Here is a 16,385-nt window from a genome sequence, read left to right on the forward strand (position 1 = left end):
CAATCAATTTTGACAATTAAATAACTCGGTTCGTAAATGAACCACGTGAGATTTACTCACCTCTAAATCTGGCTGCGTCTTTTCTCACAGCCGAGATCACACAATCAACAAATGTTCGCCCAAAACAATTCCGTCAAACACCTAATCACATACAATCTCAACTTAGCACATAATTCACAAAAACACAATTATACGATGATCCAACGGTTGGATCCTCATCCGAGATCACACAAAGTCATCGGAACACTTATATGATCAATATATCAAATCTACAAGTCGATCGGACGGCCGGATCCTCACGGATAGAAACCGAACGAACCGAAAACCCTAAAATTCATAACTTGCTTATACAATTTCCAAAAATTACAAACTATATATCGAAATGATTGTATCGATGTGTAGATTAAAAAGAGGAACAGAACCTGTTCCTGGGGTGGCCGGAACCTGCCGGAAAACACCACCATAGTGGCGCCGCCGCCGCCGGCCCAAAGTCAAAATTTGACAAAACTTCCAACACAAAAGATCTTCATCTCAACTCTAATTATAACTTTCATGACTAGCATAAAGTCAGAATCAAAGTCATTTGGCCGGAATTTACCTCGCAAGGTTTGAAACCCGAAGAACCCTAGATTCCCAATCTTCAAAATTCGATCACCACGAGTTGAATAGTTGCAAGACACCTTGGGAGAAAGCTTCTACGTCCTCTAGGCTTTAAAATCCCCCAAGAATCACCGCCTGAGGTGGCCGGAATCGTGAGCTCTGATCTGGGGGATTTGCAGCGCCACCGCCTATCTTTCCGGCCTTGTAGCGCCGTGCACGGGCCAACCCCATGCCGTGAAACTTCCCAGACTTGGAGATGGGACTGAGGCAAAGAGAATGGAAGAAACGATTCGTCGATTGGTAGCCGGAGGAGGGAGAACGAAGCCGCCGCAGAATCTAAACATATAAAAAGTCAACTCTTGAATCGAACATTTCGAGCGAATAGTTGATCGAAATAATTTCCGCTCCACCCTCGAACCACGAAATCCCACTAACAAACACTTTATTAATTCCAAGAAATTAATAACGAATTTCCAGAGTATTACACTTAGATTCTACTGGCTCAACATGTTTCAGTTGAGCTTATGATCGATTTAGGAAAGTTTAGGGGTGTAAATGAGCCGAGTTAAGGTGAATACCAATGTGATGATCAAGCTTGAGCTGAGCTTGAATTCGATAAAAAAACATATAAGCCGAGCTTTATCACCTTGGTATTCCCTTCAACTCAGCTCATTTGCAGCTCTAAACTTTCCTAGCTCGATCAGAAGCTCCACTAAAACAAGTTGAGCCATCAGAATCTAAGTTTCAATCTTTTCAATTAGAAGCTGACTAACCCTCTGACCTCTTTCTTTTTCCGGAAAGGGCTTATCAATCTCGATGCTTGATCCACCATTGCGACTAGGTCACGAAGGATACTATCATCAACTCCATTTTCCCAATCGTTGAACAATAAACAGGACTTGAAAGAGCCACATGTTACAATGATATTGTAATTTACTTTCTAATAATTACTAAGGATCTGGACAATCAATGAAAGCACCTCATGAAATCTAGCCATCACAAATCCCAATCAAAGATGTTCCAAAAGAAGCTTAAGAAAGATTAATTTCTTCTCTCTTTTCGCTTTGAAATTCACTCTCTTTACTCGGGCCAGATTCATTTTCGTGTCTTTTCCATACAATCGATTTTCTCAACCACAGATCATGGTTGCGATTATGAATAATCTTTCTCTCCCCATTGCAATGGTATTAGCATTATCTGTTACCTATTTGTTGCATTTCTCTCTAGTACAAGCTGACCATATGGGCGGCTTCAGCGTGAAGCTCATTCACCGCAACTCTCCGTTGTCTCCTTTCTACAATCCTTCAGAAACACCTTCGCAATGCGTGACAAATGCTTTGCAACGTTCCATCAACCGTGTCAATCTCTTCGGATCAACTAATTTGTTACCTTCATTAAACGATCCTGAATCTACAATAGTATCAGACAAGGGCGAGTACCTCATGAAAATATCAATTGGCACTCCTCCCGTAGAAATCTCAGGAGTTGCAGATACAGCTAGTGATCTTACATGGATTCAATGCATGCCTTGCAGCAGCTGTTACAAGCAAAAATCTCCACTCTTTGATCCGAAGAATTCCAATACTTACAAAGTGGTTTCTTGCCCCTCAAGTCAATGTCAATCTGTAAGTGGAACCTCTTGCTCAGAAGATACCTGTCACTACAAAAGGTTCTATAGGGATAGATCCTACAGCAATGGAATTGTATCAACAGAGACGATCACTTTCAACTCCACTAGCTTAGGTCAAACAATTTCACTCCCACAGATTATAATTGGTTGTGGGCACAATAACAGTGGACTTTTTAATGAAGATGGATCAGGCGTGATTGGACTTGGACGTGGATCAATGTCCCTTATCTCCCAAATGGATTCTTCAATTGATGGGAAATTCTCCTACTGCCTTGTTCCAGCTTTTTCACCACTCAACTCTTCAAGCAAAATGAGCTTTGGTAATAATGCTGTGGTTTCTGGTGCCATGGTGGTTTCTACCCCATTACTTTCAGGTATGGTATACGTATAAAATGTTGACAGTACCTTCGAACTTTTTGTTTAGCAAATACCAATATTTGATACATCGTTTCGATATATTTGTGTACATATACTAAACATTTAACTTAACATACCCCTAGCCTAGAAATCCAGGCTGGTAACACTTTTGATATTTGTCAACAGCTCTATTAATATTATTATTTAACACCTTGGTTTCAGGAGACCTAAAATCTTTCTATTTCGTAAAGCTGGAAGCAATGAGTGTGGGACGCAAGAAATTGCAATACAACAGTACACTGATGCCAATAGCTCCAGGAAGGGGAATTATCATAGTTGATTCTGGGACTACACTAACAATGTTACCAAAGGACTTTTACAATAGGCTGGAATTGACAATGAGTAAGGCCATAAGATCAAAACGAGTAAGACACGCTAGTCGCTACTTAAGCCTTTGCTACAAGACCAAATCGGCTATCAAAGCTCCCATAATTACTGCACATTTCACCGGTGCGGCTGTTAAGTTGAAAGCTTCGAACACTTTCATAAGAGTGTCAATGGATGTTGTCTGCTTCGCTTTCAGACCCATCACTCAAGGTAATGCCATCTTTGGCAGTATGGCACAAACGAATTTCTTGATAGGCTATGACCTCAAGAAAGAGTCCATCTCTTTTAAGCCAACTGATTGCAGTAAAAATTAATTGAGTGGCATATTGCATAATGTAATAAAAGGCATAGTCCTTTTTTCTTCTTTGAAAGAAGGCATTGTAGTGATCAGAAAAATTGACACACAGCATGTAATACCCGTAACAACTGAGTTTCAGTAATAAATGGGGATAAATGTTTTAATTACATTTTTAACAAGGATAGCCTCAGAGTAGTCAGTCCGATACACAATATAAGGTATCGGATTGAGATCACCCAAAAAAATAACTGAAATGGGCTACGCATACTTGAATCAATGTTATATTGTAAATCGATTTCATGCAAGAGGAAGAAACTAAATCTTCCCAGACATGCTCTCCAGTCACAGATCAAGAGGAAGAAATCGAATAGATTGCAGCCCTCATCAAACAACAGCAGTGTCATCATAACTTCACCTATCCACCTTGCTCTCGAGCAATGGAAGCCGAGAGAATTCCAAGGTCATGACTTAAGACTGTCAATGCAGATTCACAATCTGAGAATATTCTTGTGACAGGAGGGCTCACCAGCAACTGAGTCAGATGATCCAACAGCAAGAGCAGCATGTGAGTCTCTTAGATTCCTCAAGTTCCACAAGAACTGCAATGAGTGCAAACCAAAAAAAAAAAAAAGATGCCTTATTACAAATTCATGGTCATGCCTTGTAAAACTGCAGCATCATGGTGCACCCTGTATTCTATCATAAGAAGAATTTAAGCTTCTCACACACCTATTTGGTCACAAGCTGCATTTTTTATGTTATGTGTGGTCTTTTTGTGTTGTTTTATTTATAACTTTGAATACATTTTAATATCAAGAAAAAGAACTAGTGGCAAGCAAATTAAGGATAATATAAGGTTTTATTGTAGAAAGACAAATATTAATTTGGTCAGTTTACCAATACTACAGTATGGTCGAATGGTAGAATTTCTCTTTTCCAAGTAGAAGATGCAGGTTCAATTCCCGCTATCTGCCCATCCCACCTTTACCTGCCCAAAACCTCCCTACCCCCTTGCACACACACAAGGAGAAAAGGTTATCAGGAAGTGATGACATGTTGGGGGAGCAAGAAAGAGCAAGGAGGACAAAACTCAATAGAGGATTTTGGGTCTCTTCTATTGTGCGATTGAAGAACATATATGGGGGGATGGATTTGAAGGAAGACTAGATCTTCCTTGTTTAATGAGAATACATGGTAGGGAAAGAAATCCAGAAATGGTCCACAACCATGTCGCTATTTGCTTATCGTTCCCACCGACTTTACCTGCATCATTATAGGAAATGCTTTCACAGGTTAAAAGGAGAACTACCAGTCCTACTTTTCCTTCCATTTCCTACAAGTCTACAACCTACTCCCAAACAACAACAAAATGTCATAACTCCCCTTCTTTCTATCGTTCAGTTTTCTATTATTTTGTTGGTACACAAACTGCTTACTATAAGAAACACCAGTGAGGTTAACCCAAGCCAAGTCTATGCCATTTGATTGATTAACTGCTACAGCATTCCCATATGACAGCAAGAAGAGGCATTAACATGAAAACATGGGAGAGAGGAGACACAGCATAAAACATTGAAGATCAATATTACGAGTTAAGACAAAAGGGCAGTGATGAAAGGAATCAAACCCCATGAAACCTCTGTAGATATCTGACGGGAACAACATTCAAGTTGACAAATATAGGCCCCCAGAAACAGGAAAAAAAATAGTTACTTTCTCCAAAAGCTGCATCTTCATGCAAAAAGTGACATGTGCATACAACTTTCAACTAGTTTCACTGCTGACCCCTTCCAACTGAAGTCCCTTATGCTTAGAGCCTACCCAACACCAACCAGGCATCATTAGGTCAACGTGCCTATGCTCAATACAATAAATAAACGCATTAATCCATCTGAAACACAGTAGTAGAAAACTATAGAACTACAGAAAGACTTCACTCATATAGCAAAGAGTTTAGAAATATAGAAGCATCAAATGATTTATTGATATTGAGTTTCCTAAGTGTTAGTGTAGAGGGAGGGTTGGGAATTGGATAAGGACTAGGCTAGGTCAGGGGTTCGATTCCCCTCCAATATAACCAAATAAATAAATAAAAAGGTTCTGGCGTTGTATCGTAGACCACTAAAATATATCAGTGGTGGCATAAGGACTAGGAAAGGGTCATTCATACTTTAGCTTCAGTCTAATAAACCTCAAAATGTGCTATGAGGAAATGTATTCACATCTGATTTGATTATCAATGAGATACCTTCAAAAGCATCTTATATGCCTCCAACAAGGGAATGGCAGCTGGCCCGAACCCATGGAGCTGGGTTACCTCCATCATGTGTGTCCAGGGACGTATTTCCTATGAAATGACATTTCAAGGTTGCAAATAAAACTATGTCCCTCATACACATGCACACAGAAAAAACTCAATAACAATATATAGTAGATGGCATCAAAATTAATGATAGCATTCGACCAGAGTAGCTAAAGATGAAATTTTCAACTAGCATGGAGCACACAGAAGCAAATTCAATTTTCTCATACATACAATGTGAATATGGAGTCCACTAAAAAGTATAAAATTCACCATCATGAAAAAAAAATATACATTTCTAAGTAACTATGCCATAATCCTTCAGTTTGGTACAGTATATAGTAAGAGATAACAAGAAAAACAATAACAGCTGAATGTCAAAAAGGCAATATATTAAGGAAAAGCAGGTCAGACCTTGGTGTAAATCATATTGAATGATCTTGCAGTTTCTAGAAAAGATTCCAAATGTGAATGCAATCTGGATTCTACCTCTGCATACTCCTCATCTGGGTTGTAAGCATGCTATATGCAAAAGGGAGAAATTATAATCACAATGAGAAAAAGAAAATATTAACGCAACTAGGGAACTATAATACATAAGATTTACAGTAACAACCCAAAATTACAGAAGCATTTGTCACCAAATATATAATCAACCTAAGGCATTTGGAAAATAAAGAAATACTCAAAATAAATATAAGTGGCAATCAAAGAATGTTAAAACTAATACTATGAAATATAAATTTATCTTACAGCACAATTTGAAATTTGTGGGGACATTTCTAAGCATCTCTTCCTGTAATGCAGTATAGCTCAAGTGAAGGTCAAAAGGGAATGGACAGGTCACAAGGTGGTGCTTTTAGGTGTCAGAGGGAATTGGAGAGATCGAGTACTCTTGGGAACACTCAGAATCTATGGTTGAGGGTAGTGACAGTAGAGTGGCTCATGCTTACACGAGACAAGAAGAGGAGTAGTATTGTTTTAAAATCAAGATGAATTTATCTGTGCTTTATATTGAATAGTTTAGTTGAAGAAATCTGATATATGACTGGCATAGCTAGAGCATAAACTGGACCTTCATTTCTTCTCTCTTTGTGAAACAAAATTTTCGTGGAGAAACTAAACCAGAACAGACTACAGAGCAATGGGCAAGATGCCCGCTGGAGAAACTAAACCAGAACAGACTACAGAGCAATGGGCAAGATGCCCGCTGGATTAATCAACTAAGGAAAGCTATTTAAAGCAGCAAACTAAATAAGCAACAACTTCAACTACCACAATAATTACAGAATAACACTAACAAACAGCAGCACTACAATTTGAAAATAAGCAAACAGTGGAAAACCGTAGGATGGTTACTGGTTCGAAAGCAAGAAGATATATGTAAGGAAAAAGAAACAAACCTTTGACGCCTAATCATCAACCTGTTGTTGAAGACTTGAGAGTATCTTTGATTGTTCTGCAAGCCTTTGTTCCAGCTCAGAAACATCATGCCTGCAAATGAACTTTCATTAAACAATCAGAATGCTACTATATCCCAAATTAAGTCGGTTATCCTAACTACGTCGGTTTGGGTTTTACTTTGGATTTTCATATCAGAAACAATTTAATAATAAATTGATGTATTGGACTGGGTTTGTTCCTTCTGATGCTACAAAAACAATGACGAATGTAAGTCATCCTGAGATCATTGATTGATTGATTTACTAATGGCTAATTAATAATACGTCTGTGTGCCATCTTACAGATTAGAAAATGCATTGTATCATCTTAATTTACCAGAATATATGTTTGACAACATCCTGTAATAGTCAATACCTCCAACTGATTAGCACACTTCCTTACCACTGTAGTAGTTGATAGAAGTATTAAGTTAATATGAGTCTTACTATAGAATTCCTCAAACCAAGAGAACTAAAGGCATATCCATGGAGATAAAGCAGATTATAAGATTAATCTTTTTACTTTTAGGAAAATAGAAACTCTTACAATGGATATATAGAGTGAATCTGAACATCAGTGGGAAACAATTTGCACTATTCCGAAAATATTTGTGCTTGTTTCTCCGCAATGGAATCAATTAGTTGTATATCCTTTGCTACCTGCTCATCGATACTGCAGAAATCACAGTGCATTCAAGATCTCAGGCCAAATTACAAAGTTCCCAATAACACACAAGTGGTTCAGATATTTGCCAAATTGACAAAATAATTAGGAACTCCTCTTTAAATTCAGTGTTTTTTATGATCAATTGTCCAAGATGACATCCTAAGCAAATGATGTGTAGATAGATTAGGTAAGCACTGAGCAACCACTGAATCATCTTAATCATATTAATGGGAATAGCTGTTAAACTATTTCTGCATTAGACTAGGTAGTAAAAGCCAATACCTCATAAAGGTACTAAATGTTTCATACTTGAAACCATTACTAATGTTCATTGAAGAATGAAATGAATACATCTTATTCTTCTAGACAGCAAGAGAGGTAAAAAAAAAAAAGCCTTCTCCATCATTTCACAGCAGAGAAAGCCAAGTCTAAAACTCCACCTTACAAACCCATCAACAGAAACAAAAAAGCATACTTACTCCATAACAAGAGTTATGGCTTCCCAATACTAAACAGAACCAAAATTACCAATTGAAATGCAGGGTTTGGTACTTACCAAATCCTCCATGCTCCCACTTATTCTTCTTCACCATCCTCCTCTTCTGCAAAACTCAATTCCTGGCAGACCTCATTACTGTTGCTAAAATACTTCTTCATCTCAATCAATTCCGCCACCCTTTTCGCCAGCCCTGACCCCCTCGGCATGTCATCAACACATCAAACGGTCCTAATCTTTGGCAGCACATCACCCATTTCAGCAACACCGTCCTCCTCCAAACCCTGGAACACCACCACCTCACTAGGAATCTCCCACCTCTTCTTCATCCTACTCTCCGGTCCAACGCTCCTTGACCCCTCCCTCGCAATGCCATGTGGCTTCCCCACCAATGACACGCACTTCTTCTCACACCGGCTCCCATCTTCCTTATCATCATCCAGTCTCCCACCTCTTCTTCATCCTACTCTCCGGTCCAACGCTCCTTGACCCCTCCCTCGCAATGCCATGTGGCTTCCCCACCAATGACACGCGCTTCTTCTCACACCGGCTCCCATCTTCCTTATCATCATCCAGCAGTTGAGAGGGCCTCAAGTCGCATTTGAGATGCTGGGATATCAACCATAACCTTGTTTTCATCATTTTGCCTTTCAATGTAGGAAGAGCAATACAGACTTGTTTTCATTTCTTATTTACAGTTTCAAACTTGCAATGACGGTTGAAATGATCATTCTTTTCATACAACTTTAGTGCAAGCAACTCGCTTTTTTTTTTTTCCACTTGACGATCTGATGTATGCATTTTCCTAGGCAATTCTTTTCAAGTCTTATTGCATACAGAACAAAGGATCAAAATGACATGTAAAAGTGTTTAAACAATGTCTTCACAAGCATCATATTGCATCATATTGAAGATGAACACAGAAACTGAGTAGCAGATTTCAAGCACTACAATACGAAACAAATAGCAAGAGACCTATAAACTCCAAATCAAAATACACTCACCAATTCTACTCGCATTTATTCGATTTACGACTAGCACAAAGACTTGAAGCACACGAATTCATCTCCTCCATAAAACTCGCCGCCATCTCCACCTTCCCCATCTTCTTCAAATTACTAATCACTGCTCTATAAAGATACAACGAAGGCCGAATCCGCCTCTCCTTCATCTCACCAAACAACTTCAACGACTCCTCAATGTTTCCTGACCTCCCCAACCCATCAATGACTGCAGTGTAAGTAAGCAAATCAGGCTGAACACCCTTTTCACACATTTCCTTGAAATACAACAAGCACATATCAACTTCCCCAAACTTCCTCACATGGTTTATCACTGTATTGTAAGAAACCAAATCCGGGTCAATCCCAGCTTCCTTCATTTCCCCAAACACCCCCAGCATCTCACCTGTCCGACCCGCCCGGCCCAATATCTCAAGAACAGTGTTGTATGTGTACATATCCGGAGTAAAGTTTCGATCTTTCACCTGGGTGAAGATCAAAATTGCATTATCGGTCTCTTTGCATTGACCCAATGCAAAGAGAAGCCTGTTTATTACTGTCATGCTCGGTTGGGTCAATTCCAATACTTGCTCGGTAAAACTGAGTAGCTCCACAACACAATCATCTGCTCTTGCAAAGGCTTTGGCTACAGTGAGATAGCAATCTGAGTTTAAAGGTTGGATTTTGGAAGCAATTGCGAGCTTGAAGATTTGGGTTACGAGGTAAAGATGGTTTCTTTGAGCGGCTGAGATCAAAACGCGGTTGAAAGATTTGGGGGTTAGGAAGAAGCGTTTGTTGTGTAGGGATTGGAGTAATGTAGGGGCGTTTTCAATGGTGGAGAGAATTTGGGTCACTAGTGTTTGTTGTTGTGATTCGGAAGAGGGGTGAGTGTGGTTGATGGATGAAGTTACGGTGGTGAAGGATGGCCGGTTGTTCGGGTCGGGAAGTGGTGGAGATTTCTGAATCCGAAACGGAAACGGGTCGGGACCCAGAGGGGGTTTGAATAGCTCTGCTGCTCTGTGACATCGGAAACGCCTTGAGGAAGCGGAGAGCATTATCTGGGTTCAGAGATGACTGTCATTTGGGGTTTTAGGAGTGCAGTGAAGGTGTCGAGGGTTTAAACAAGGAAGGCGATGTCATCACTTACCACTTTGTTGTAGTTACCAGTACCACTTTGTAGTTTGTAACTTTGTACCATTGTACTGGGTCATTTTCAGGAAATTACATACACGAGCATAAATTTCCGAAACAATATACCGTCATGCCTATTCGGCCTAAACGGAAGAGAATCTCTCACAAATAAAGTTCATTAAAAACTACATTGTACACTTACTCCTCAAGAACAAGAAAACATGAAAAACATAAGAAACTCCTGACCAGATAGGACACAACCGATTCTTGTATCTACATGGCCCTCGTCAAGGCACGCAATTGTGGTAACAGAAATTATATAATTTGCGGTGATAATTTGTCAGGAAAACTATGAGGCTTTCATCTGATCAAGCCCTTCGTAGAAGACCAAGCCCAAATCCAAAAGACAAAATGGGAATATAGACTAGGCCTAAAGCCCAATGGCTCAAGGCCTAAATCTTCACGCCCTGTTACTTGGGTTGGTCGCCTGCCAATTTTCTAGCCGCCATGTCCTTCTTGTCCAACCTTTTGCTATCCAATATCCAGATCCCAAACCCCTTTGAACCAATGGGGATGAAATCAGCTGTCCCAGATTTCTATGTCTCAATTATGTCCCCTCAACATGATTGGTCCACAAAGATTAAAAAAATAGAACAAAATATTAAGAAAATAATTTTTTAATCTCTGTGGACCAATTTGAAAGAGTTGTGTCCTAAAACAATCATTTTGATATAATTATTATTGTAATTATTATTAATCAAAAGGGCAAGTTTATTGTTCATTGCTTATATTTAATATTTGATTGAACAAGGTCCAAGGAATATGAGTTAAAGAGAAAGTAATCTAAAGAGTTAGATGTGTGAGACTTTTACTATTTCACACTCTTATCCTAAAGGGTTCCTAGTCATAGGATTATCACTTGGACATTGATAATCCGGAAAGACTAGCACATACTATGTATGCTCAATATGGAGGATGATATGTCTCTTGTCATTTGTGTAGAGACACTAATACAAGTATGTGGGTGCTCTTAACTTAAAGAGTACACTGAACGCGATCATTAGAGTTCTTGTATGGAGTCTTACTTACATGTCAAACTTGAACTCTAAATTGCAATAATACAAATTAATTAGTCCTTTGACCTGAGACACCATAGTTGTCTTATGAGTGAATGGATTATCTCTTGATGATGCAATAATATTGTGTCACTTAATGGATATAATAGATGCATTCATTGATATAATCAATTCGGTCATGGAGACATGTGAGTTTACAATAAGGAATCTCTATCCTTAAGTAAATAAGGTGTATGTTCAAAGATGTGATTCAATGAGTCTTTGGCCAAAGCATTGAATGAGATTAAAAAGGAGTTTCTAATCACATTCTAAGAATCACATAAGAATGAAAAATCACATTAGGGGATTGACATATCAATTCCATACCCCGATGATGTGATTTAGAACATCGTGTTAGAGAATGACCGTATTGTATTGTAATTCCAATTGAATAGGTTCTTTGTCATTCTACATTAACTAGGGTAGTCATGATATGTTGCAAGACGTCACTCATGACTTGTGAAGTCCCCGAGGATTAATAAACATTTATAATCCTAATAACAAGGGAGAATCAAAAATGGAGTTTTTGATTCGTAAACAAAATAGAATGATTTCTATAAACTTCACTGCCTTGTTAATTAGAACCTAAGAGATCGCACACCATATAAGTGGATCCTTGAGATTGTATATGAAGAAGATTAAACAAGAGTTGGTTATGACCAAATAATTAATTAGATTTATTATTTGGACATAATTAGGATTTTCGGGTAAAACTGAACCTATTGGGCCTAAACGATTGTCTGATTTTTGTGTGGACTTGGGCTTCACTAAATGAGACTTAAATGAAAGCCCAAGACACAATTTTAGTGCCCAATAACATGTATGGACCAGCCAATATATTGGCTTTATGAAAGTCAATATTTTTCTTTTAGTAATTGGATTTATTTCCTATTATATAAAGTGAAAGCATGGACAAAAATGTGAGTGGATCTCCACACTATTATTTTCAGATTTGAGAGAGAGAGAGTTCTCCCTTGGACCATTACAAAAATTAAAGGAAAGAAGAACACTTGCATAATTTCTTCTGTTATTTCATCTTTCTTCATCTCTTGATTCACTTGGTGAAGATCCTTAGAGGCCATATCCTTTTGTGGCTTTACTTGTTACATCAAAGAGAAGATTACAAGCACAAGAAGGAGTTCTTAATTCAAGGTGCTTCAAGGTGGAGGAAACACACACAAGGAGAGATCAAGGAGAGGAACTTTGGTGGTTCACTTGGACCGGATTAAAATCATGCTCCAAGGGTAAGTAGAACATAAACTACCTCTTTGTTCTTCCTTACTATGCATGCTATGTTTATAGACATATCATAATAAGCCAAGATCATGGGTTAAAGGAATGAGTTTTATGTTTAGTTAGTAGTTTAATGGTTAAACTAATTCGGCACTAATTAAAAGTTTTGAAATCCATCCATTCCTTCAATCACCCAATCATGTTGAGAGGACAGAATTGAGATAGAATAATTGGGACAGCTGATTTCATCCCGAACCAATGAAGGTCTGAATCCTTCTGTTTGATCAATGCGATACAACACAAGGCTAATATTGGTCGGTCTTTATCAAATGCTCTCTCTTTAGAACCATGATCTTTCTTGAGAGGCTGCTTTTGTTCTTTTGTATGATAGACTACAAGTTGGCCATGTAGAATATTCTGTAAATATTTTCTTTTCTTGTACATGTAGATTACGTTTTTCTGTATAGTTATAGGAGATATTTTCCTATTAGGATTACTCTTGTATCTCTTTATAAACCTTCTTTTTGGAGATGAATAATATTGAAGCATTCCAACACATTGAGGTCTTATTTTCTACTTGGTATCAGAGCAGGCTCAATTCCTGCACTGTATTCTTTTTGAAACCCGAAACCGAATACCGAAAAACATAAAAAACCATTAAAGTGCAAAACAATTCTCGAAAGTCATCCCCACCACCTTGAAACTACCGCATACTTGTATCAAAAGAGAAAGAAAAAAAACTGCCGCATACCTTTATTAAACATATAGCCGACAAGAACTCTTGCATAGCAGACGTAGACCCCCCTCCTGCAGTTTTTAATTAAGTCTCTCACACCTTTGTGTGATTAATTCAAACAAAACCAACTAGCCTCCTGCACCAAACCGATAAGCCTCCTGCACCCTTGCTTGGTCACGTGCGGATTCTCAATGGACGACCCCGCAACCCTTGCACTCCAAAACATGCCTCCAATCATCAATCATTATCACACCACCGCTCAAGATAACTCAGCGTTTCCAACCGGTGTTGCCTTAAATGAATCCAATTACACCATATGGGCACCTCTTATGAAGATGAGGATTGGAGCACGAGGAAAAGTCGGCTACCTCACTAGAGCCAGAGCCGCACCAGATGAGAACTCTCCTGAATTTCAAGTTTGGGCCACAGATAATGAAAAAGTGAAGAGTTGGCTCATCGATTCCATGGAGCCATCACTCATGAATCGGTATATCCGACTCCCAACAACCAAAGATGTTTGGGAAGCTGTGGGGAAGACCTTTTATGATGATTCTGATGAAACCAGGATTTTTGAATTAAATAAGAAGTGCTTTGGAGCAAAACAGAATGGTCGGACTCTGCCTACCTACTACAATGAATTGGTTGGAATGTTTCAGGAGATTGATCAGTGTATGGCCTCTCAAAATAACACAGTGGCTACAGTTGCTCAAGAGACTACTGCCATGGCACAGATGCGAGTTCACATGTTCCTTAGTGGACTCGATTCAGAGTATGATCAAGTCCGCGATGAGATTCTGCACAAAGTAGGGCTGGGCACGGGCCGGGACGAGCCGGTTACTGAGTGATACCGAACCCGATCCCGAAAATATATTTCGGTACTGGTCGGGACGGGATTTGGATTTTCCAAAGTTGGTACCGACGGTACTGAAACCGAACAGGTTCGGTACGGACCCGGGTCGGGTTCGGTACTTAAGCTTTTTTTTTTTTAATGAAAAAATGATCATGCTCTCGAGCGAGCATCTGGAAGGCAGTCTAGGTTGGCTCTAGCCATGAATTACAGCCAACTAAACAAAAACAAAGCAAGCAAACACAGATTTAGAAAGGCATAGACTGTCGAAATCCATATACAACTCAAATATCAATTTTTACAAACCCCGATCTCAACTTTTACAAACCTGGATCTCAAGAAAAGAAAAAAATTAAAATTACCCCGCACAATTGCAGATTTGCAGATACAATTTCTTTCATAGAACATGCACAAATTAAAAAAATCCAGATCTTAAAAAAGATAATTAAAATCGATGGGAACAGATCTGGAAGGCGTTCCTTGTGGGTGGTGCGACGATTGTGGTGCCACCGAGGTTGACCGAAGATGGAGGTGGGCCGAGGATGCCGGAGTGCAGTGGTGTGGTGGTGATGTCTTTGAAAAAGAGAAGTTGAATAAAGGGTGAGGAAAGAAAGGCTGAATAAAGGGTGAGGGAGAGAAAGCCACAGAGAGGTGAAGACAGAGGGAGGAGGGAGAGAGAGAGAGAGGGAGAACAAAGAAAAGAAACAGAGAGGAATAAAGGATAAAAGGGTGAGGGAGAGAGTGTTGCGAAAAGGAGAGGTGCACATGGTCTCATGGTCCCATACTCCCATAAGAAGATAAGACAGACAAGATATTGTATATATGTATATAATATATAAATAATATATATATATATATATATATATATATATATATATATATATATATAATCGGTACGGGTCGGGCCCATTCGGTATTTAAAACATTAATATCGATCCCGTCCCGTTTTATTCAGTTCGGTAAGGGGATTTTCATATTTTTGATACCGTCCCGTCCCGCCTATTTTTGGTACGGGTTCAGGACGGGTTCGGTATTTCGGTTTTACCTGCCCAGCCCTAGCGCAAAGACCCGAAATTCGACGTGGAGCAAAGCTATGCCTATGTTCGAAAGGTGTATTCTGATAGGCAGTGTTTATACCTACACTAGCAAGGCTATTTGCTACATCACCAAGCATAAGTAACACCCTCTTTGGGACACCCACAAGCCATGGCAAGGCCCAACCGAGACATGCATCGTGTAGCCCTATGTTCAAGCTACGCTACGGTATCCGAAAGTCGCAAATCCGCCACCGGGAAGCCACCTTCCCGCCCTTGCAAAGTTGCCTCTACAAACTAGGCATTTCCACACTAGAATAGTTGTTACTTGTCCCACATCGAAAACAATGTAAAGGAGATGGCTTCCTTCACTTATAAAAGGAACTCTCCTCCCACTTAAACACCATTCATTCCACAACCAACTCCATTACAACATCTCTTGTAATCATGTTAGGCCGCAAGGCTCGACACACACTAGTATAAGCTTTCAAGTGGACGTAGTCTCCCGCCAAGGCGGGAGGTGAACCACTATACATCTCGTGTCAATCTCTCTCTCTCTCTCACCTAAGCTAACTAGAGATCCCACGGATCACTAACGTTAACATTGGGGCCGTCTGTGGGAAGTCGACACGCAAAGGCTTCGTCACTTACCACGAACTTCGACTCAAAAGTATCGAGTCAACGCTCATTCAACATCAAATTAAGGTTAGTCAACGCCCGGCGGGGTTGGTCAACGCCAGTCAAGGTTGGTCAACGCCCAACCCATGAAAGTCAACGCTGGCACTACCAAAAAAAAAAAAAAAAAATTTGGCGGCAAACTTCTCTGGACACCCAGAGATTTGCTCTGGGCACCCAGCCACTTCCGCCAGATCTTATCCGCCAGCTGCAACTGCAGGCTCGCTGGCCTGCCATGCTCGATGCACTCCGCTGCAACACAGGCACAGCTCCACTCCGCCCTGCTGCAGCCCAGCACCGCAGGCACAACTCCGCTGGCCACCTCCGCCCACCTTGGCCCCCGCTGAGCTAGCTCCGCTGGACTTCTGCTGCCCCAAGTCCGATCGCTCCAGCCCAACACTGCTGCAGCGACTCCCTCCGCTGGACCGCTAGCA

At 39.9% G+C, this 16,385-nt stretch overlaps 2 protein-coding genes across 6 annotated transcripts; one reads left to right on the forward strand and one right to left on the reverse strand.

The window, feature by feature from the left end:
- Nucleotides 1-1,742: 1,742 nt before the first annotated feature.
- On the forward strand, nucleotides 1,743-3,288 carry LOC133716447 (aspartic proteinase CDR1-like). Its single transcript, XM_062143159.1, has 2 exons — nucleotides 1,743-2,604; nucleotides 2,810-3,288. Exons 1-2 carry the CDS (start codon nucleotides 1,743-1,745, stop codon nucleotides 3,286-3,288), a joined length of 1,341 nt encoding a protein of 446 aa, XP_061999143.1.
- Nucleotides 3,289-3,388: 100 nt separating this feature from the next.
- LOC133717062 (pentatricopeptide repeat-containing protein At1g11900-like) lies at nucleotides 3,389-10,454 on the reverse strand. Of its 5 annotated transcripts, none has more exons than XM_062143691.1 (7): nucleotides 8,240-10,453; nucleotides 7,564-7,689; nucleotides 6,978-7,068; nucleotides 5,989-6,096; nucleotides 5,521-5,619; nucleotides 4,900-5,127; nucleotides 3,389-3,871 (listed from the first exon to the last, which is right to left on the reverse strand). In XM_062143691.1, exon 1 carries the CDS (start codon nucleotides 10,233-10,235, stop codon nucleotides 9,189-9,191), a length of 1,047 nt encoding a protein of 348 aa, XP_061999675.1. In that variant the 5' UTR covers nucleotides 10,236-10,453; the 3' UTR covers nucleotides 3,389-3,871; nucleotides 4,900-5,127; nucleotides 5,521-5,619; nucleotides 5,989-6,096; nucleotides 6,978-7,068; nucleotides 7,564-7,689; nucleotides 8,240-9,188. The 5 variants fall into 5 exon arrangements, with proteins under 5 accessions (XP_061999675.1, XP_061999673.1, XP_061999677.1 ...); XM_062143689.1 differs by having other exon boundaries at nucleotides 4,170-5,127; XM_062143690.1 differs by lacking the exon at nucleotides 3,389-3,871 and having other exon boundaries at nucleotides 3,883-5,127; nucleotides 8,240-8,788; nucleotides 9,184-10,454.
- Between the last annotated feature and the right edge of the window lie 5,931 nt (nucleotides 10,455-16,385).

Source organism: Rosa rugosa, chromosome 6 (genome assembly GCF_958449725.1).
Source record: "Rosa rugosa chromosome 6, drRosRugo1.1, whole genome shotgun sequence".
Taxonomy (NCBI): domain Eukaryota; kingdom Viridiplantae; phylum Streptophyta; class Magnoliopsida; order Rosales; family Rosaceae; genus Rosa; species Rosa rugosa.